At 37.6% G+C, this 23,274-nt stretch overlaps 1 protein-coding gene across 4 annotated transcripts in view; it reads right to left on the bottom strand.

The window, feature by feature from the left end:
• Positions 1-22,981, bottom strand: part of ATP6V0D2 (ATPase H+ transporting V0 subunit d2) — a 42,838-nt gene extending 19,857 nt beyond the window's left edge. For 3 of the 4 annotated variants that reach the window (XM_073229785.1, XM_073229788.1, XM_073229787.1), the window contains exons 1-3: positions 22,752-22,877; positions 19,920-20,126; positions 11,872-12,043 (exon numbers count right to left, since the gene is read on the bottom strand). In XM_073229785.1, the coding sequence (XP_073085886.1) occupies positions 11,872-12,043; positions 19,920-20,094 (347 nt within the window). In that variant the 5' untranslated portion in view covers positions 20,095-20,126; positions 22,752-22,877. Of the gene's footprint in view, positions 1-11,871; positions 12,044-19,919; positions 20,127-22,751 lie in introns of all 4 variants that reach the window. The other variant, XM_073229786.1, reaches the window with a different exon arrangement.
• Between the last annotated feature and the right edge of the window lie 293 nt (positions 22,982-23,274).

Raw genomic sequence — 23,274 nt, 5'->3', positions numbered from 1 at the left:
TCCCTCCCCACCCAACCCCATTTTTTTGCTATTATAAATAAAAACTGCTATGGTCACTTGTCTGCCAGTTTTTGTGCAGAAATAAGTTTTAATTTATCTAGAATAAACTCCAAGAAGTGCAACTGCTAAGTTGTATAGTAAGGATATGTTTTTCAAGAAAATGCCAAACTATTTTCCAGAGTGGCTGTACCAGTTTTAGTGATGTGCATGAATTTCACCTCCTTTTAAGTCTCTTTCCCTATTTATAATTGCCTTAAATATTTCCTCTGCATACAGTGAGAACCATATCAGTGTAATCATTTTTGTTTCAACTGTCAAGTATAATTTAGAAAACATGGGAGGAAAACGTTTGTGATATTTATCCCTATTTTATTTTTCCTTGTTATTTCCTGTTGTTTTAAGTTTCCTTCTTTTATAGTTTCCTTTCTGTTTCAAGAACTTTTGTTTAGCACTCTTTAGGGTAGATCTGTGGGCAAAAAATATTTATTTTTCATTCATTCATCTGAGAATGTTTTGAGTACCCCTTCATGCTTGAAGGATATATTCACTGTATATAGAATGCTGGGCTGACATTTCTTTTCTTTTGGCACTTAAAAAAAATGTTAAACCACTTTCTTCTGTTTTCTAATGAGAAATCCACCATCATTCAAATTGTTCTCCCCCCTCACCCCCACCACAGGTGTCACTACTCCCTCACAGCTTTCAAGACTTTCTGGCCTTTGTCTTTCAGAAGTTTGATTATGATGTGTCTTGGCTTGAACTTCACTGGGTTTTTCTGGTTTGGGGTTTGCTTGCTTTGGAATCAGTAAAACTGAATAAAAATGAGTAAAATTGAGTTTTTTGTCAAATTTGGAAATTTTTCAGTCATTATTTCTGTGAATACTTTTCAGCCTCTCCCCTTTCTCCTCTGCTAGGACTCATTACTACTGTGCACAATGAATCCATGAGCGAGGGAGAATGGATTTGGGGGACTTTGGAATTGGAAGCCATGAAATGCAGGGGCTTGGAAAAGGCTCCACACCCACCCGTCCTCAACCCCCAGAGGCCCTTGCAGACTATTTCACACTTCCCCAAACTAAGCAGTAGGAAGAGCCATTTCCATCACATCATGTCAAAGGTAATTACTATTATATTACTATTTATGATTGCTTATATTGACTTTGATCACCTGGCTAAAGTATTATTTGTCAGGTTTCTCCACTGTAAAATCACTGCCCTCTTTCCATATTGTACTCTTTGGAAGGAAGTCACTATATGCAACCTGCACTTAAGAAGTAAATGTTATGTCTCTTTCCTGAGGATGATGTATCTACAGAAATTATTATGCGAGGGATTCATGTCTTATCTTTCATTTATTAAATTATTCAATCATTTATTTATCCCAGTATGGAGTCCGGGGTATTTATTTCATAGTTTGGGTAATAATTCAAAACAACTACCTTTATTTATTTTGCTCAAATTGCTCTAGCTTTGGCCATTGGGAGCCCTTTCAACTGCCTCCTTGGACTGAGCAACTAGAGTGGATTTGGTGGCATGATGGGGTAGGAAATGAGACTGAAGTGAAGTGGGTTGAGTAAATGGATGAGAAAATTAAGTATAGATTACCCTTTTTATGAAGTTGGCATCAAGGGGTGGAAAGATAGAATAGCACTGTCTTTACATGGTCATTGTGCCTATTAAATAAATCACACATATGAAAACAGTTGGTAAATCTTAAATTATCAGAGTAGGAGCCCAGTCTTTCAAATCGATTAAGCCTAATTCTAAACCCGTTGTGTCACTTAAAAACCATTTTAACAAGCGGTCCAAATCTTCAGTCTTAAAATGGAAATATTTACTCAACTTTGGTTGACATCAGGATTAGTGACACATACAAAAGCACTCGGAATGCCTTCGCTAAAGGAAGATCATACACTTGTAGAGGAAGAGAATTTCCTATAAACCAGACTTTGGAGGTAGGGGAGCAGAAAACTATAAGCCACATAATCTTTAGTGAAAAAATTTCACAATGTTGAGACTCTTACATTAAGCCTGAGATTTCTACACCTGTATCATTTTATGCTTAGTTCTAGCCAATGGAGGTCTTTTCTAAATTTACCTACTCTTCTTAGAAGATAAGGGGTTACCAAACCCTGTGTATGGAGACAACAAGATGAATTGCACAGTCATTTGGGAGACTGGACAACTACACCATAAATCATGTTGGGATATTTGCCCTGAAGCCTGACTTACACTTCTTTTATAAAACCTGTTACCATCCTTTTCTGCATCTTGCAACCCTGGAATTATCCTTGTGTGGTCATTATTTCATATGATGTTTCATTTAAGATACCTGAACTTCAAAAAGTTTAATGCTGTCTCTTTGGAATGTAATCTTTAATCTCAAAACCATACTGGTTAACTGGTTGTCATAAATGATAACCACTTTATAAAAATGCCTGAATGCTTTTGTTAGATGGAATCTCTTCAAGACTCAGCTGAACTTCTCCCTTTAAGCAAGAATGGATAGTAAATAACCTGGTAATTGTGAAAGATTCATTATCTAAAAGCACTGCAGCTAAGATTTGGCTTCATCACTGGAGCCACATCCTGACATTAAGACTGGATTTCTACAGGGTCAGGTTCCCTTCTGCCTAAGATGCAGGTACACATCCTTTCATCTACAACATAAAATAGTGTTCTCAATAACAGTTCTGTTGTAGTGACCAGAACTGGGATGTTTGCTCGGTCACACTTCTACATACGGAAAATACAGGGGCAAGGACATACAATGTATGAGCAGGAATAACTGTTCATGGAAAGGGTTGGGGTGTGTGTGTCAAATACATTTGATGCCCTGTAAGTTATTTAATTCCCCAGTGAAAAGCTGGTCTACCCTTAACAGGCCCGACAGTAATTTACTATGACATGGACAATCGGGCCACGCTGGATGTGTTTTCTAACTTGTTAATTTTCAAATGAAATTTTCCTTGAATACATTGGTAAACATGTCTGTTATACCCCAGATTTATTCACTCCAACACTAACCCCACATGCTCACATGGGGCAGCCCTGCCATTTAGTCTGATTCTCTAAATAGACTGTAGTGATTTAGAATATCCCCATAAACATTGTGCTCCTTCTTGAAATTGGACATTTTTAGTAGCATTTCTTACTTCCTTGAAGTTCCCCTTTTTTCAGATAAAGGAAGTGAAAATTATAATAATTTTGAAACAATTAATTTTGCTGTCACTATTTTTTCCTTCTGGTAAAATAAAACACTGAAATATTAGTCAGCAGTCAGCATTGCCTATAATAATAGCGGTTTTTAGAACAAGAATGTGGATCACTGTGCATTTCCCCAACCCTTGGTAGCTCTGAAATCATTAGAAAACTCTTTTCTCTAGTACTTAAGATTCTTTACAATCTTGGTCTAGCTCATCTGTTCGTTTTAAAAATTCCTCAGATTTATTCTTTTCTACATCAGTGTCTACATCCTACTATTCTCTAGATATATAAAGTATCCCTTGGCCACCAGTTGCTAAAAGTTGAGATTCTTCCTACCATTTAAGGCCATAATCAAATACCACATTTTTTGTTAACCTTTAAAATGTCTCCAGCTGGAAGTGACCTCTTTTCTCTCTCTAAATTTCTGTATTTATATTTATCCTGTGGTGAAATAATTTTCAATAGTCATTGGCAGTAGCAATCCTGAACCTGAGGAATAGTTAGCTTATTCATTCACAAATATTGATTATGTATTAAAGGAGATACAACCTGGATTCCAGTACTAATTCTGTCACTGTTCAATTGTGTGCTCTTGGGTGTCATTTTACACACTCATTTCAAAGAGTTATTCATAGATAATTCCAACCCTTCTTTATTAGTTTTATCCTTCAAGACAGAGACTTTGTTCAGTACATGGCTTTGGGCTCCAAGAGGCCTGAAGTATACTTACACAAAACAGGGACACAATAATGATTATTTTCAATCAGTGAATACATTTTTCTCTCTGTTATACAAGTATGTTAACTCTGATATTAGACAAACAGAAGTGAAAGATAACTGGCTACCTGGTATCTTACCCCAAGCTGCCTTTCTAGAGGTCACAGCTGCCTATTTTTTGCTTTTTTTAATACTTTTCCATTGAGGAGAATTATAACATTGGAGAGAATGCTCATTGCCCTGTCACTAGCTATGAATGTGAATATTATGGTAATTCATGGGAAAACACCAATGTTGTGATTTTTCTTGCCTGTTAGGTTAAATCTGGTGTCAATGTCTATCACACTGGTCAAGTTTTCCACGTGGTCAAGTACAGTGACAGGTGGCTTTCACCTGTCTTATATTCAAAATGCCAGGCACAATAGCTTTTGGAGAATCTTATTTCTCTGACAAGGAAAGGGATAGGAGAAGAACAAAATATACACTGTTGGCATATGAGTGCAATCTGCTAATATTATCAAAATCTAAAACCTACGTATCTGTTAACAAAGCAATTTCACTCTGGGAATCCATCCTAAAGAAATTCTGGCATGAGAAAGCATAGATCCATGTACAATGATGTCTGCTGCAGGCATTAGTTGAAAATAGCAAAGAAATGAAGCAACCTAGATGGCCAAAAGGTGAATGATTAAATAAATTGTGGTACACCCAATACAATGGGATGTAATATATGCTTTAAATAAGATAGTGCTATATGTACTTATGTAGAAAATTCTTAATAGACTACATGGAAGATGATAAATTGCAGATGACACATACAATACGATCTCACTGTTCTAAAACAAGCAGTAAAACAACTATGCATATTTATATTTGTTTACATATAAGCATATGCACATATATATGACATTTTCCACATAGAAAAAAATTTGGAAAGATGCATTAAACTTATGAGTGGTTGCCTCTGGGCTGTAGAAAATGGGTATTAAAATTTAGTCTTTACTTAATCTGTTTCCTTATTTCTAACAACCAATAGCATTAGTGCTACCTCTTACAATTGTGAGAATTAAATGAATACAGGTAAAGTGAATATATAAGTGATGGCTTGCAGTAAGCACTAAATGAATTTTAATAAAAACTTTTAAAAAAAGAACATGTGCTTTTTCAATGAAAAAAATTAAATAAACAAGATAAGATCCATACAACTAGAGCAGTGGATATTTGGGTCAGTACCAGGGTGCATTTCAGTCTTCAGGTTATGGGACAGAACTTACTAAACGAATGTGGAAGGAGCAGTACTTAAGAAAACAGGTTACTGGGATCAATTACGCCCCCTGGTGGTAGATTGCTGCCTGGTCAGAATGTTGCCAGGAGCAAAGGAAAGAACGTCGTCCACCTAATTCGTCCCTCATTTCTTTCCCTCTTGAGAACTGCAAAGATGATATACCCTAGGCCCTTTTACATCCTCACCATCCTTAGCCCTCAGACGCTAATTTCGTTGATGTCATGTGGCAACGAGGAGCCCACCAGAAATCCTGATTAAGCCTGTGTTTCTGCTCTCCCCGCTGGATTTGCCTCCTCCCAGCCCATCCGGTACTTCAAGCCTCAGCTTGGACATTACCTCTTTTACGTCAACTTCTCTCACTTTCGTATGTGCATATTATACCTAATGCATAGAGTCAGCTACGTTTTTGAGTACGTTTGTGAGTGTATTTCTGTACTGTATTTCAACCAGGCAGTTTCATGAGCGTATGATCTTCATAGTCACATGGGACCCTACACTAGGTTTTAATTCTCTGCTGTTGCTCTTTAAATTGCTATATATTTTTTAACAAGGGCACTGTATTTTTATTTGCACTGGTCCTTGCAAAATTTATAGCTGGTTGTTTTCCAGTTAACTCCCAACTCTATATTAATATTATTATTAATATTCACTATGCTGAAAACAGGACTTCGAGTGACTAAGGAACTTCTTTCAAGGTCCCACAACTGGCTTAATACAGACTCAGGTTGGGGCCTACCTACTACTGTTATTACCCATCTACCCAATCCCTCCCCCCATGGTTAACTACCAGTCACTTCTCAGTATCTGTGAGTCTACTGTTACTTTGTTTTGGTTTTAGGTTCCACAAATATGTGAAATCATATGGTATTTGTGTTTCTCCACCAGGCTTATTTCACTTAGCATAATCCCCTCTAGATCTATCCATACTGTCACATATGGCAGGATTTCTTTCTTTTTTATGGCAGAATAGTATTCCATTCTGTAGATGTACCACATCTTCTTTATCCATTCATCTATTGATGGACACTTTGGTTGCCTCTGTACCTTGGCTATTGGAAATAATGTGGCAATAAACATAGGGGAGCATATATCTTTTCTAATCAGAGATTTTGTTTCCTTTGGGTAAACTCCTAGAAGTGGAATTATCAGGTTATATGGTATTTTTATTTTTAGTTTTTTGAGGAACCTCCATGCTGCTTTCCACAGTGCCTGCACCAATCTACATTCCCACCAACAGTGTAGGAGTATTCCCTTTTCTCCACATCGTTGCCAACACTTGTTATATCTTGTCTTTGGATGGTGGCCATTCTTACCAGTGTGAGGCAGTATCTCACTGTGGCTTTTATTTTCTTGATGATTTGTGATGTGGAGCATCTTTTCATGTGCTTGTTGGTTATCTGTATTTCTTCTTTGGAAAAATGTATGTTCAGGTCCTCCACCCATTTATTAATTGGGTTTTTTTTTTTTGGTGTTGAGTTGTATGAGTTCTTTATGTATTTTGGATGTTAACCCTTAAGGGTATTGTCTTTCTATATTTTCTGTAACTCACAGTGGGCTTCCTATTCTTTTAGATTAGAAATAAAAACAAAATCCTTTATCTTACTACAAATTCTCTTTCCTTAGCTTTGAATTTCCAGGAAGCATTGCCTGTTTCCTCTTATCTTCTAAATCAAGATACTAAATTCTGTTAAGTCTATCTCTCAAATGTATCTATCTACTGTACCCTCCTCCCCATATCTATTGTCAATTTTTCCAGCCTAAACTTTTATAGTTTCCTCTATGGTGTCTCTGCTTCAAGTCCCATCCATCAATGAATCTTTCACATTCAACTAAAATATACATCAGATCAGTCTCTCATTTTTCAAGGCAGTAAGAGCTAAAAAGTACAAACAAACACAGCAAAAAGAAAAAGTAGCACTTTTGAATGTTACTGGGAGTGACCTGATGTCACATCCTAACTTCTTTACTTGCTAGCTAAAAGGATTTGGACATGATATTTAAGTATGCGTCAGGAAATAAGCATAATAATAGCAATTACCAATTACTGAACAAACACTATATACATAGTAATCCTAGGAATAGACACTTTCCTGGTGGTTAGGTGAGAAATGAATGCTACATTGCCTGAGGCCACACAGGAAAGGGTGGCATAAGTGTTCAGCCACTCTTGCACATGGCTTCTCAGTCGGGGCATATGCCCTGCCTTACAGGATGGTGAACATTAAGTGAGGGGTACAGTCCACAGCACAGAAGCAGAATTTCCTTACTGACTTACACTTAGAGAGACTTAGGGTCCAGGCTCTTTATTCTTTATTCCAGTCCACACTCTTGCTCTTGTCTAGACTCCTGCCCCATCTGAGATGACTTGTCATCTCTGACTACAAAATCTGCCCATGTTTCACTAATGTACAAGTTATTCCTGCAATCTAATGCACATTTTAAATGGTGGTTCAAGTTCTACTTTCTCTGTGAAATCTTTTAAAGTCACCATTAGTTATTCCATTCTCCAGACTCCTCTAACTGAATGTTCAAATCTACTACAGCTGTTGCTTAATTCTGTTTTATTTTTCACCATTTGTGGATAAATATGCCTGCTCTGTTAGAAGTTCTTATTGACCCAGAATTATGCTATTAATTTTCTGAGTAACAATTGATGGGATGATCAATTAATCAGGCTTGCTGAGGACTTCTCTGGGTTTAGCACTGAAAGACCTGTATCTCAAGGAGAAACCCCTAATGGGCAAACCAAGGTGCTCCTCCAGAGCACAGCACAGTGAAAAGCTGGTACAAGGTTTATAGTACATTATTGGAATAGTCAATAACTTTGATTAGCCTTTATGAAAATGAAGTTATAAAGACTTCTCCCGTGCATGGCCCTTCACTCACGATTCTTGTGATATTGCCATGTAAATACCAAAGACTGTACTTCCTTTGCCATTCAACATTCAAAAAACTTATGTATCCCCGGAGGTGGGTTATTTTGAATATTGAAAGATAACTTTTAACAGATGGCTAATCTCAAAAGAGATGAGAAGTTAAAATCTGCTGTAAAGTGTTGAGTAGGAGGGGAGAAAAATAAAACAACCCAGGCCTGTATTAAATAGTCTCTTCATTAAAATGCTATTGGATTCACTCTTTTGTTTCACACAATTGTGTATAATTATAGTATACAAAACCTCTAGATCATCCTGCTATTAAGCATTTAAAAATATCCATTCCAGATTTTCAAAATAAGTTTCACATATACAGTAATTATATCACACAAATGTGCAATGCTTAGATTATACTTATTATGCCAACTTAAATTTAGACCATTTCTATTAGGGTTGTCTTAATCATTTCCATAATGATGCCCTGGGCATTTCCCACTAGGACAGGAAGTAATTTCTATTTGATGGAAGTTCATGGGTGCTGAATAGACACCTGACTCTGCAAAATGTCCTAGAAGAAATATAAGAAAATTCGTTTCAGAGCTGTGGGGCACCTCTCTTGCATGTATACACTTTCTGCTACACTAACACATCTCTAGGCTCTGCAGAGAGCAGCTGCTGTGGCTGGCAAGTCACACAACATAGCGCGACTAACCATGGATTGAGATTCAGAAGACTTACGTTCTGCTGCATCTGAACCAACCAGTCTCTGACAAGGAGATATCTATGTAGGTAACTATGGAAAGAAACTCAGGAGAGTAATTGTGAAATGACTTACAAGTCATGAAATTGAGGCACTGTGATGAGACATTTTGAATCAGAGGTGAACATCAGAACAACCTGGGTGCCTTTCAAAATATTAATGGACCCCTAAGGCTAACTAGGTCAGAGTGTCCAGAGTGGGGATCAGGACCTCAAACATATTATGGACCTTGAATCAAATCCCTTCCAAATCTCTTAGTAATACTGTAACTTTTTAAAAGCCATTAACTCATGACCCTCAGTTTTTCTAATTTAAAAAATGGAGATATAAAAACCTTCTTTGCAGGGTTCTTGTGTAGAGATCTAGGTCAGAGCAGATATCTTCAGGTCTCTGGGCCATCTTGTTTTTCAGATCAGAATCTTTAATATCTCCAAAATTACCCTTGCCAGATGTTGTAGGAGGCATTGCTGCTTGCAGAGCCTCTTCAGGCAGCCACTGAAGATCAGATCTGAACTTGGATCTGACTCAGTCCAAAGCTCAAGACCTTTCTACTTCACCCAACCATTATGGGGAGGAAAGAATCCTGTGAGCAAACCTGACCTCTTCTTTAGTCTCCTTTATAAATTTTGGGGTTCTGCTTCACGTTTTTACTTTTAAGGAAGGGTCTTACAGATATCAACAAGCATACACACACTTTGATGTGAGAAAGCCCAACTCCTGTGGCCTGCCACTGGGGACTGCCCATAATCTGGCTCAAGTTTATTTCTCTAGCTTCTCCTCCCTGGTTTTCCTCTTCCCGTTTTGCACAACCCACTCCAGCCAAAATTAGCCTATTATTCATATGCATGCAGTGTCCTTCCCATCTATATGGTTCATCCCAGATGTTCAGTCTTCTCCCACATCTCCCAATTCTACTTATTACCAAGCTCAGGAACAATGCCATCCTTTCTGGGAAGACTTCCCAGAATCCTTCTCAAAGAAAGGACTTGGGCTTTGGGCTGAGTCAGACCCAAGTTCATATCTAATCTTCATTCCTGACTAGCTACATATTTGTGGATTCTTAAAAAATGTCAGCATCTGTGTCTTATCTACAAATAAAATGCAAACCTACAGAGCAGAAAGGAGGGATTGCACAAACAAGAAACATAGGCAATAACTGCATGTATCAGGTGGATCAGTGATTATTTCCTGTCTTGAACTATGGTCATTTCCTCTACTTGCTTATTTATGGAAATGGTAGAGGAACAACTGGATAGCTATTGGGGAAAACAATTTGAGCTGGATCTCTAGTCTCACTCCTTACATGAAAATAAATTCTACATGAACCAAAGTTTAAAATATAAAAAATGAAACATCAACAGCAACAAATGAATGGGAGAAAACACAGGTGAATTTAGTTATGAATTTGGAGTGGAGGAGGCCTTTCTAAGCAGGCTACAATAATTGTAAATTAACAAAAGAAAAGACTGATGATTATAGCTAATTAAAAACTTTTAGTGTCTCTACATTAAAAAAAACCTCTAAAAATTAAATTATATCACACTGAGAAAAAATTCTGCATCATGTATTATAAAGGGCTAACTTTCTTCATTTACCAACAGCCCTTACATATCAACAAAAAAAATGCTGAATACTCCAAATAAACCAGAGAAAATATTTGGTTAGGTAGCAAATATATATGACTAATAAATGATGTTCAAGTTTGCTAATAAAGAAATATAAATTAAAGCAAAGATACAATTTGGAACCAACTGGATGTGTAAAACATAAAAAGATAATATTCAATACTAGTAACAGTATAAGGACACAGGCGTTCTCATGCACCATTTTGGGAATACACATGGTGCTGCTTTTGCTGGGTACATCTTAGCAAAATTTACCAAAAAAAAGGGGATATTCCTTTTATTTACTACTTCCACTGCTAGAAATTTATCATAGAAATAAATTCAAGATTTACATGGTAATAAACTACTTGGAAAACTGTAATAGGAAAAAAATTTAGTTATCTCTTTAATAGATATTGTGTAAATTGAGTCATGATAGATACCATAGAATTCTACAGTTATTAAAAACAAATGATGTTGATAAGGATATTTCTAAGGAGTATCAAGAAGGAAAAAAATGCAGAAGAATATGATTCTACTTGTATAAATCTGAAATATGCAAGTGGGTTGAGTGTATAGTAATATACATTCACAAATGTACATTTTATTCTAGAAAAATACATAAGAAAAATAAAGAGAAGTGGTTGTGGCTGGAGAGAAGAGTACGCAATAAGGGGACACTTGGAATAGAGGAATATTTTTATTTTATGACTTTCGGAACCTAGTCTAGTGCCTGAATCTAGTATTCATAACTTCCTATGTATTATATCTCAATTGTATATATATAACAAACAGCTCATTTGTTGTGGACATTTATTCCCAGTTTGTCATCTAAGACAACTGGAATGGTTTAAAGTTTTGAGCACTGAATATAATTTATTCTGGATTAATATAAGTACAGTTTACTATTGTGTGGAAGTTCAAACATTTTTTGGAATGAAAGGCCTTCACGTTGAAAGACTGAATCACTGGGACAGAGAGGGATAAAAATAAAGCACACGTAATTATGAAGGGCTATTTCCCCTACTGCAAGGGGAATCAGGAAAGGGTATAGATGTGGCCTTAAGAACAATTTGTGATATTTCAACCCCACCATGATAAGAGATCCAAAAAATATCACATAGTATTTACCTTCAGTACCAAGAGCTGGAACACTTTAAGCTTCTGCACCACTTATTTTTTAAAATGAAAACTGAAAACACTGCATTATATGGAAGCCACCACTACTTACATAATCATGTTTATAAGCAATTGTTTTTTAACAATGAAAAATAGCTCTGTGAGTGCAAAGATTTGAATGTATTCAGATTAACAAACAAGACAAAGGGTCTTAAATGTGTCGCCAGCCCAATACCCCACCTGTAACCATGAGGGTCATCTGCACAACTGCACTGGGGATTATTAGGGCTTCCTGCTATTACTTACGTCATGTATGTGAAAAATGTGCTCAGGGGCTCCAGAGAATGATTCTGGAAATACTCAAATTCTCTGCATAGCTTTTTCTTCATCTCAGTGTCAATTTTGGAAACTGTGAGAGGATTTGTTTGATTAGCTAAGAAGTTGCCATAATCGGTGGTCTGGAGATGTATCTTCACATCTGAAATGAAATGAAACCCCAAATTAGGTTAAATTTTGGACATGCATGAATAGCCTTTACAACTTCAATTGAATTTATGCTAACTTTAGGATAGATGCACATTTAATTATTATTATTATCTTATTAGACCTTAATATGAAGTCTACATTTGAGTGGTAACCTGTAAAGCAATAATTAAAAAAAAAAAGTTAATACAGATATTCCAGTACAACAGAACAATATTTTAATGACCAAAAAAATCTAGTATTATCTAACATAACTGAAAAGAACATTAACAACCACCTAACCCAGAGGTGGAAAATAAATGTTACCTGAGCCAGTGTTAGGCATTTGGATATTTAGTTGCTTGGAAAACTGTTGAGAGGACACTAAGGCTCCATCCCAACTTGACAGAAAAGAGAAATATATTAGTGATGCTTGCCATGGGTCCAGGAACGGTAAGGGGAACGGGCAGCTTTTGTAATCCTTTTGTTACAGATTAAGAAGCTGAGTCTCAGTGGGGCTAAATGGTCGAGTTATAGAGCGGTGGAGCTTGAACTAGGAGATGGGTCACCTTACCCTTAAAATGCAACATCATTTCCACCAGACTATGGCAGGCATCCTTTCCATGGAAATGCTTTTGGTTGCAGATTACTGAACTGAATCCCATCTTCACTTATTGTTTCCTCCTGAACAAAGCGTGTTTTCCAACACTTTACTTTTCTTAGTGCTGACTCCATCCTACTCGCTAGAATTCCTGCCCAGCCCTTTTCAGATTTGCTTCAAAATTAAATTAATAGTTACCAGAGATTGAGTGCTTATTGTGTACCAGACTCATGGCAGTCCATGAGGTGGGATGATTTTTATCTTCTTTATAGAAGAGAATGCAGAGGTTCAGAGAGGTTAATAACTTGCTCAAAATCACACTGACTAATGGATTCAAAGACAGGTTTGTCTAACTCCAAAGCCACTTAACATCTGTATTTTTATTGCCAATCAATTAAATGAGATTATTAATTGTTCTGTAAAGATTTACTTGTCAGGCAGAATTACTCAACCTCAGTCATCTCCATTTCAAAGTACTTTGATAACGCTTCTAGCACAGCCCCTATCATAGGATGTACTGTAGTCTTGTTTATTGACTACAAAAAGGCAATTAATTACACTATCTGAGTTCCGTCTTTTCTTTGTGGCTCCTTGTGCAGTACCCAACACTTAAGTGTTATTTAAAATTTGAGTATCAAAAATGTCTTTGGCACCACTGAGCACATAATTAGAGCCACTATAGTATATTGGAGCTTACTGGATTTTTCATTCAAACATTTACTAAGCTTCTATTATGTGCTGTTAACTACAGGAGAGCCAAGGTGGACCAGACATATTCCCCATCCTAAAGGAAACTCAGTCTGGTGGGGAGGAGGTACCACAAACAGATGACTCAAACAACATGGTACGTTCAGTGACTAACGTAAGGACCTTGACTTAAGGGACCACAGAAAGTGAGAGCAAGGTCCATTGGGATGGAAGCCACAAAGCCAAGGATAGTTTCTGACAGAGGTCATGCCAGAAATGAGTCTTAAGGTTCTATGTAAGAGGGGCGGGAAGGCATTCCATGAATCAGCACAGATATGGTATGTGCAAGAAGCTCAAAGCAGCTCAGGGTTGCTGAACAGTAAGTGGGAGAGAAGAAATGAACCAGAAAAGTAAGCAGGGGTTGTGGCCAAGGAAGGCCTGGAATGACATCCTTTATCCTGATGACAGGGAGCCAATGAGGACTGTGAGCTGAGTGCTCTGGAGCTGGGGGGAGAGTGGATTTAACATCAAGTACTCAGGACGTTCTTTAGTATCTGAGATGCAGCAGACAGGCATTCTTCCACGGTAGGTGGAGTAGATTATGCAGCAGAAATGCTCTGTACCTGACTAACTATAGCATTTATTTGTTTAATTACCTATTTAATTAACCTAAATTTTAAAAACTATTTTTGCCATGTCTTCTTTGCCTTTCATTTTGGTAGTTCAGATTTTTATAAAATTGGACAGTTGGCATTCTCAGCACTGAAGAATATTTGCCAACATAAGGGGCACAAATGGTATTTATTTCAAAATTATGATATTTTACTCATGTGACATATGTTTCTTTTAAGCAAAATAACTTCCAAACCTTCCAGCTGCCAGTGAGATCCTGAAATTAAATGTCTCACATTTCAGACCCTACAGGAATCTTGTAATACTAAAGTTGATGGAGAGAGGCAAATGGAATAGAAGGAACCTTTCTTTCCTCAGCACCAAAATTATTCAAGGACTACTTATATTCAGATGCTAAGAAAATCTTAGGATCTGCAATGTTTATTATGAGATGATGACAGCCTGCCAATAACAACAATGCTTAGAGTTTAAGAGTTTTCACAATGAGTTCACATCATAATTTTTTCTCTGCATTTCCCCAAGTGCTTATCTAAATATGTATGTGATGAATAGGACTTTGTGGTCAAATAAATTTGCAATAAACAAGTTTCTTAACTATAGGACTTGAAGGCCTTTAACACATTACTTTTTTTATTACGGTATCATTGATACACACACTTATGAAAGTTTCACATGAAAAATATTGTGGTTACTACATTCACCCATATTATCAAGTCCCCCCCCATTGCAGTCACTGTCCAGCAGTGTAGTAAGATGCTACAGAGTCACTACTTGTCTTCTCTATGCTACACTGCTTTCCCTGTGACCTCCCCCCAACACCATCTTTTAACACATTAATTTGAGTATCTTTGAAAAGAGGGTGGTATACAACCTTCTAAGCCACTAGAAAACAATAGACCTACCCACGGAGAATTCTTTGGAAAATTACACTGCTTTTTTATCCAGTGAAGTAGTGTGGCAAGTGGAGCTTTTTTTCTTTTTTATTCAAATTAATAAACAGAATGTTTCCCAAACTCTGGGATCACTACCAATGAAATCAGTTTAATAGGTCGCAAACAGAAACCAAATAAAAGGGCTAGATTAGCCTATTACAACGAATGCTGGAGTATACCACAGAGTACACAGGCTGAAATGCAGAGATGCGCCTTCTGTGGCTGTGGTCCCCGGGTTCAGGGGATCACCTGAATCACTTGGCTAGTGAGGCAGGATGGTGGTCTGGGACCTGACAGTTATTCCCTATTAATTTATCAGGCAGATCAGTTTTAGAAAATGATTTTTTTTCCCCACTTTCTGTTTGAGCCTTGCATTAAAAGTGAATATCCAGACCTTCCACACACCACATAGATTTTGCCAAAGAAGCACTTTTAGACATACCTGAAGGGGGTGCTATCCTTGAGGAACCCCACTGCCTCTTCCCGACTCTCTGCTGGTGGGGAACTTTCGGAAGTTATCTTACCTTTCCTGGCTCAGTTTCTTCATCTACAAAATGGGTACAGTAGGATCTACGCTTTTGGGCTATTGTGGGGATTAAACAAAGTGATGTAGGTGAAGAGCCAGCAGGCAGAAGCTGCTACATAGTATTATTTCTTTCTTCTTCCACTTGTACCCACTCACTTTCAAAATAATTTGATTCAGCTGGCTAAGGACTTTAGTTTTTAGTCTCTAAATCAGAATTTCCTCAGCCATTAAATTGGGATCTTCCATCAGACCTTGTAATTACTCAGATTTTAATAACTACATCAGTATCGATAAAACCAGAACTTCCTCCATTTTTGCTAATTTACTGTCATTCTTATAGTAATGAAACTTCGAGTCCTCTCTGGTGCTTTATTACTCCAAGTCCCTTGCATCTTTCCTTAATATCCTCTCTGATTTCCACTCCTGCGCCCCTGGTGCAGAAGGGCCATCTGCCACCTCGGTCACTTTGGCAATCTCTTCACCGATTCTCTCAGCCTGCTTCTCCCCATGTACTCCCTGCCTCAAGTTTGTACTTTCCTTAGAATTATTTTGATCTTATACGATCCTATAAATAGCTTGAAGTCACTGAAAGTTTCAGGCAGATTAAAAACAACTTTCATAACATTTGTGTTTTACCATTGACAGGATGGTTTCAATGTACATTATCTCTGAACCTTAACAGTAATTCCTATTTCATAGATGAAACTGAGGCTCACAGAAATAACTTGTTCATGTTTTCCATGCTTGCAAGTGTTTGACCAGGGATTCAGACATGTCTCTTGTCCTCATTCAATATCTTGAAACTCCATAATCAGTTTTAAAAGATCCTTCAATTTTTTTCCTAGCCTAAATTCCAGCCTTATCTCCAGGTTTTCTAGTATTGCTGCCAAACCGGTTTACTCCCCACCCATATGCTTTTATTTTTTCCTACCTGTATTTCCTTAGTTTCTCTGCTGGCCTAGAATGTCTACCCATCTCAATTCTGTCCACCCCGACTTCACTGGCATTTTCCAGCCTGTAGCCCTTCAAGACTTGGTTCACTTTTGAATATACATGCTGTTTATAGGTTTAAACTGTTCTTGTATTTTAAACTTTTGTTTTTGCTTCTTTATGAGAGCCTCTCAATAAGCCAGCTGCTTAGGGAGTGAATAGTATCTTAGTGTTTATGATATTCTCCACTTTACCTTATACAATTTTTATCACATAGATGACATTCAAATATTAGATTTAATTTGTAACTAAATCCTGGGACCAATAGAGCACTTCATATGTAAGTCTGTCCATGTTCCCAAGGCTGAAATGCCTCATTTTGATTCTTATTTACTAGAAGAGTATTTTCAAAACAAGCAGGCACTATGAACAAGAATAGAAATCAGCTACATAGAATCATGTAGCGAACACCACTAACCATAACCACGAAAGGGGGATTAGTCATTTCAAGAATTCAAAAGTCTAGTTGAAGAGGGGAAACTACTTCTTGTTCTATACACACTTCAGTTCAGGGGTGCTTGTGATTTTCCAGGAATACCTATGATTTACAGTTTACAAAACATCTTCAGAAATTTCTCATGCTCCTGGTAACTGGGAGGTAGGCCAGAGAGGTATTATCTAAATATCTGATAAGAAAGCACCATGTTAAAAGTTAAGAAGCTGGCGTAACATCCCAGAGCTAAAGTAGGAGAATCCAAACACACAGGTATTTCTAATGTGAATTTTCAGAATGGGAATTTGCACAAAGTGAAAAATACAGCCTTAGGTTAGGGAGGTTAGGAGAGAGAAAAGTGTAAGGTATAGTTTGTGCCCTTTTAAAAAAAAATGATATTTCTTTTTAAAATTTCAGCTTTACTGAAGTATAATTGACAAAGTTGTAAGATGCTTAAAGTGTACATAGTGGTGATTTGATATACATTGTGAAAGGATTCCCCATCTATATACCACCTCTTATGGCCTCATATATTGATAGTTTCTGCCCTTCAGAAGCTGACAGTATAGAAGGAGATAGAGTCATTTATTCATTCATGAGTTAAGTTCTTAACTCTGATAATTCAGGGGGCTAGATAGACAAGTGAGACAAGTGCCCTGCCCCAGGGGACATACCTGTGCAAATGTCACAGATGCTACACAGAATCCGGTCCATTACAAGTTCTAATAGAGCACAAAGTAAAGGCTTGTCAACTCTACCCCAACAAGGATACAGTAGGAAAGGGTTTATTGAGGAAGTGACTCTGGGGTGGAGACTTTAAAGAGGAATGGGTGTTATTCAGGCAAACAGGATGGAGAATGGAATTTGTGACTGAAGGAGTAACTTTACAAAAGGCAGAGGGGTTCTGAGGAAATGCTTACAAGGTGGAGATTGGCTGGACTGCTTGAGCCCTTTAAGCTAAGAGATGTTTATCCTTCCTGACGAAAACCATTGAAGCATTTTTGAACAGGAGAAATGATAGCACTGGATATGCATTTTTAATACAAGGCAGAAAAAATGAGTGCTACAATTAGAAGTACAAATAATGTTCAGGGGAGTCGAGAAAGCCCTTGGAAATAAGTCTTCCTCCTATATGTATTTTTTAATTAAAAATAGGTAAATATAGGTAAAAGTGAAGGACTCCTATACTTTTCAACACCACCCCTGCCCATTCATTCTGAGCCCCAGGTAACTACAATTTTTAGGGTTTTTTTTTGTATCCTTTCACAGCTTCTTTGTATCTAAACAATCATATAGAAAATATACTTTAAAATGTATCTATCTTTTTCCTTCAAGAGTACCATGTCACACATACTTCTTCCCCTTGCTTTCCTCACTTACTGTATCTGGGCCATCTTTCCATGTCAGTTCTCTTAAGGGTGCATCCTATGCTATTTTCCTTCCTTTTTAATAGCTGCAGAATATCCCATTATGTGGATGTTCCATAATTTATTTAATCAGTTCCCTGAAGATGGACATTTGACTGGTTTCCATCTTTGCTGTTCCAAACAGTGCTACATGAAGTCCTAGGCCAAGTGTTCAGGCATTTGGAATTCTGAGAGGTACTGACCAATTGCCCCCATTAAGCGTTCTTATTTTCCCAAAATTTCATTCTCTAGAGTGGGAGCCTTTTTAGGACAGGGATTGTATCTTATTGAGCTTTACTTCCTTGGTTCTAGCTAGAAAAAAATGCTTAATACATGGTTGTTGAATTAATTCCTACTTGAAGACACAGTTGGGTTCCCAGGTGAAGAAGTCCCTTGAAAGGGACATATTTGCTAGTGCAATATAATAAGCAACCCTCACTCCCTGCCAAGAAAGTATGGCAGAGGACAAAGTAAAGTCTCAATCCAGGGTACTCTCACCACACCCTGAGAGCCAGGGGATACTTCCATCATATATTTTAAAAGGATCGTTTATTACTAAATTTTGGAGCTCTTCAGTATTAATTTTACCACCTTGTCTTTTTTGAATAGGGAAGAATATTTGCAACAGTTTTAATTGTAATTTTTTAAAAATCCTGAAAATAGCAGCTATGAAAAGACATGCAGGAGCCTTACTAAGTGAAAGAAGTCAGTGTGAAGAGGCTGCATGCTATGTGATTCCAACTACCTGATGTTCTGAAAAAGGCAAAACTATGCAGACAGTAAAAAGATGAACAGTTGCCAAGAGTCAAGGTGTGCAGAGGGATGAAGAGGCAAGAGCACAGAGAAATTTTAGGGCACTGAAAAAATATCCATTTGTCCAAACCCACAGAATGTGCAACACCAAGAGTGAACCCAAATGTAAGTGTGGACTCTGGGTGATTGTGATATGTTAATGTACATCCATCAGTTGTAACAGATGTGCCACTGTGGTGGGGAATGTTGATGATGGAAGAGGCTGTGCATGTGTGGGGGCAAAGGGTATATAGGAAATCTCTGTACCTTCCCCTCAACTTTGCTCTGAACCTAAAAGATGCTCTAAAAAAATAAAGCCTTAATAAAAAAATGTTAATTCTTGAAAAGAACATTTTATGCCCCTTTAACATTATTTTGTTGCAAAGTCCCTTCTAAAGACTTAAAAGTTCCTTTGTGGATAAACCTTCCAGCAGTACCAGTGACACAGGTCACATGAAGTAGGTTCCCTCTTTTGTCTTAGGGAAAAGTTGAGTCACAGAGGGTCCTAGCGACTGACTCAGGTCACTGTTAGTCAGGGTAAGGAATAGATGAGGATTTCTGATCACACTGGCATATTTATGCACACAGTTTGGCACAATTATGAATACTAGGACCTTCCAAAGCTTTACCGGGCAATCTTCATTTTTCTCTATTTCAAATTTATCTGAAACTTCATGTGTTCCTTGTAAGTGGTTCTTAAACAACTTACTGATATCAGGACACTTTTAAAATCTAGAGGACTTTAAAAACTAAAAGCAAATCTAATCTTCACCAAATTGTTTTTCTTTTACAGAAAGTGCCTGTTCAGTACTTTATGTACTGTATTACATATACTATATTATATACTGTATTTATGTACATATTACAGTACTATAATGACAGTTTTACCTACCCCTCTTTATGCATAATTGGTACAGTGCATATTTTGTGCAAATTAAACAGAAATCCCAAAGTCTTTGACTTCTATCCCAAACATACGTCCTTGATTTCTTCTCTTCAACTCTTAATCCAAGCTCAGAAGGTGGCTGGGCTTCTCTTGGTGAATTCACAAATGAAAACAGCTGCATTGCTTTTCACAAGCTATTTATTTCCCAGCATCCTATGAAATAATCAGGCATGGTAAATCTTAATGTTTTCTATATCAGGATGAAATTAGCAGCAAAATGGATCTAATTGTTTATCTTTCATGCTTAGGAGGCACAGACATTTCAGTGGAAAAAGAGATGCAGCTATGTCTATACTCCATCCCTGACAAGAGTGCTAGATTAGTCACAGCGATTCTAAGCCTCAGTGTCCAAATTTTTAACTGAGGACATGAAATCCTTATTTATTTCAGCAGCCACCTAACCCATAGTTTGATGCCTCATACTTGAATTCCTGGGAGCCTTCAAACAGTAGACTGGCACATAGATTCAAACATAGTTGTGAAATGAATGGTTGAAAAAAAAGTTATTAGGAGGAAAGCTAGAAACTATGTGATACAATGATGATAAGCAATGATGTATGTGGTGGGGTGTCAACAGGGGCACAGAAATGGCTATGGGTATCCCACGACCCCTGATATTATATGGAAAATTCTGTATGTATGCATCTGCGTGTGTTTTTCTAAGAAGGTTCATTCTTCAGGTCTTCAAAAGCATCTGAAATCTTTCCTTCTCTACCAGACTGAAGCTGAGGGTACCTAATTCAGCTATATCCCTATTTAGATGATAAATCTGTTTACTTAATTCCTTTCATCTCCTCTCTCCTCCCTCACCTGGATCATTTCATCAAAAGGGCCATTGGCAGAAAATATTTGGGAGCAACTTTCAAAATTCTCATTTTCATCTTTCCATTTTCTAGAATTCTTACAGCTTTAGAACGGTTACCCTTTGTTTCTCTCAGAATTCTTTAGTGAGCTGGTTAAGCCTTGTTTTGTATCACAATGACAGTTTATGTATTTTTTGTGTTTAAATTTGTGTTCCTCAGTCCATTTAAAAGACTAACTGAAAACCTTAAACAGAGTTCATTCAAATGGCTTCTCTGAGAAGCACTTACTCTGCTCTGTGTTCATTCATATTTTCGACCTCAGTTTATGTAGATTTTCTATACATGATTAATATTCTTCAGTCACCAAACTCCCAATTTAATATGCTGGTTTAGGATTTGGGATTATATTATTAGTAGTAGCCAAATGAATTAGTTATAAACTGAAAGACTTTTCTAGCTGTTCCCATTGCTAATGACAGGAGAGGGTTTCTCTTAATTTGGGCAGTTCTGCCTTAACTCTGGCTTTGACTGGTCAGAATTGTAAACAAGTGACCATAGGGCTCTCCGCCCTACTGGAGAAGCCTGCAAAGTCACCTTCAGGTTTTTTGTTTTGTTTCTAGCTGCTTAATACTTTTTCTGGCATTCTTGATCCATATTGCTTTTTTGCTCTTTCTAGAATAATCTAGAAGTTTTAAAGCTCTTTCCAGAATAATCTAGAAGTTATAAATCAAATATTGATTTTATAAGCATGTTTCAAAATAAGTGAGTGTAGCTGTTTTTAATAACAAAAATACTGTACTATGGATGTGAAATCTTTGGTAAGGTTTTAAAAATATCGTACCTTAGATAATTTCCAGAGAGCAGGGTTGGGCAGGTATTAGATAAAGGGTACAAAGTTTCCCTTACACTAGATGAATAAGTACTGTCTGTATACAGCATACAATTTACACACAATAACAGAGGGAGATGGAAACTTTTGGAGGTGATGGATAGATTTATGGCAGAGATTGTGGTGGTAATTTCACAGATATATACTTATCTCTCAAGTCATCAAGTTGTATACATTAAATAGGTGCAGCTTTCTATATGTTGATCATACCTCAATAAAATGGTTTTTTTTTAAAAAGATAATTTCCGTCTGCAGAGTGCTTGATGGTTAACACATTCTTTCATGTATTACCGCATTATTTTCTCCAAACAACTTAGCAAAGCAGGCATTACCCAAGCACTTTACAAATGAGGAATCTCAGGCTCAGATGGTCAGAGCTTAACCCTGGCAGAGGACAAACTTAGGACTTTTGTATTTAGGGGTGGCCTCACCCCACACCAATTTCTTGATATTTTTCTTAGGCTTCAGTTAAAGACAGACCTCAAACTCTCATATCAACAGTTACCAAGAAACTGGAGCTAGAATTCTCAGACCAATGTTCTTAGCTTTTTTTTTGGCTATAGATCTCTAAGGAAGTTTGGTGAAGTCCTTCTCTAGATAATATTTCTAAGCATGGAGAATGAAAATACATGGGATAAACAAATACATTAAAATAGAGTTACCGAAATATTTTTAAATGTTGAATTCTGTACTTATTAAGACATTAAGTATCAAAATTAAAGGAGGAGTGCAATATCTGGTATAATTGTGAAATAGTGAAAACTACAGTGATAACTCAAGGTGTCTGCAATAACTGTAGAGAGATATGAAATAATGAATTTCTACTAGTGATAAAGTACTGACCACCGGGATTTCGAATGTTGCCTACATTCGAAAGGAAAGGAAATGCTAAATTTCACTTAAGAGAATACTGAAAACAGATTTTTTTTTCCTTGTCCAAGTTCACAGACCCCCTAGAAGTGTGTTCGCTGGAAATAACGTGCTCTGTCTCTCGGGCTGTGAGAGCACAGCCCTGTCTCTACGCTTCCAGCGGACGACAGCATTTCCTTTTTTTTCTTTTTAGGCTGTGAGAAAAGTGGCCCTTACCTTCCAGGGTCTCACACTGGACCAGGTTGATGTAGTCCCGCTGGGTCAGGAGGCTGGCTTTGCAGCCTCGCACCAGGCCCTCCAGGTAGCCATGGTCCACGTTGAAGTACAGCTCGGCGCCCTCAAGCATGGGGGAAAGAGAGCTCAGCCGAGTTAGGCTGAAACAGCTCGGTGTTCTGGACAGCTCCCGAAGAGCTGCACTAGTCTGGACAGAGTGGTACCAGTGTCCAGGAGTTATCAGGCAGCAATCTATCAGCTGATAGTCAGGGTTTTCCTGACTAGTTTCTTCCAGTTCCGGTGGCTTTCGACACCGCCAGCTCAGCCCTGTTTTTATGGCAACAGTGATTCAGCTGGATCCCTCGAGGCAAACCGGGGAAGTCAACCACCCGCTGGAAGGAGAGGAGGAGAGAGGCAGGGTCAGGGCTCTTCGCTCGGCCCTCTCCCAGCTTTGCTATTGGAAGGCCAAGAAACACCTGAAGGTGTTGTAAACATTCCTCTCTCCAGCTGAGCTTCTGACCTTTCA

Source organism: Manis javanica, chromosome 2 (assembly GCF_040802235.1).
Source record: "Manis javanica isolate MJ-LG chromosome 2, MJ_LKY, whole genome shotgun sequence".
Lineage (NCBI taxonomy): Eukaryota > Metazoa > Chordata > Mammalia > Pholidota > Manidae > Manis > Manis javanica.
This window is presented reverse-complemented; position numbering and strand designations above follow the sequence as displayed.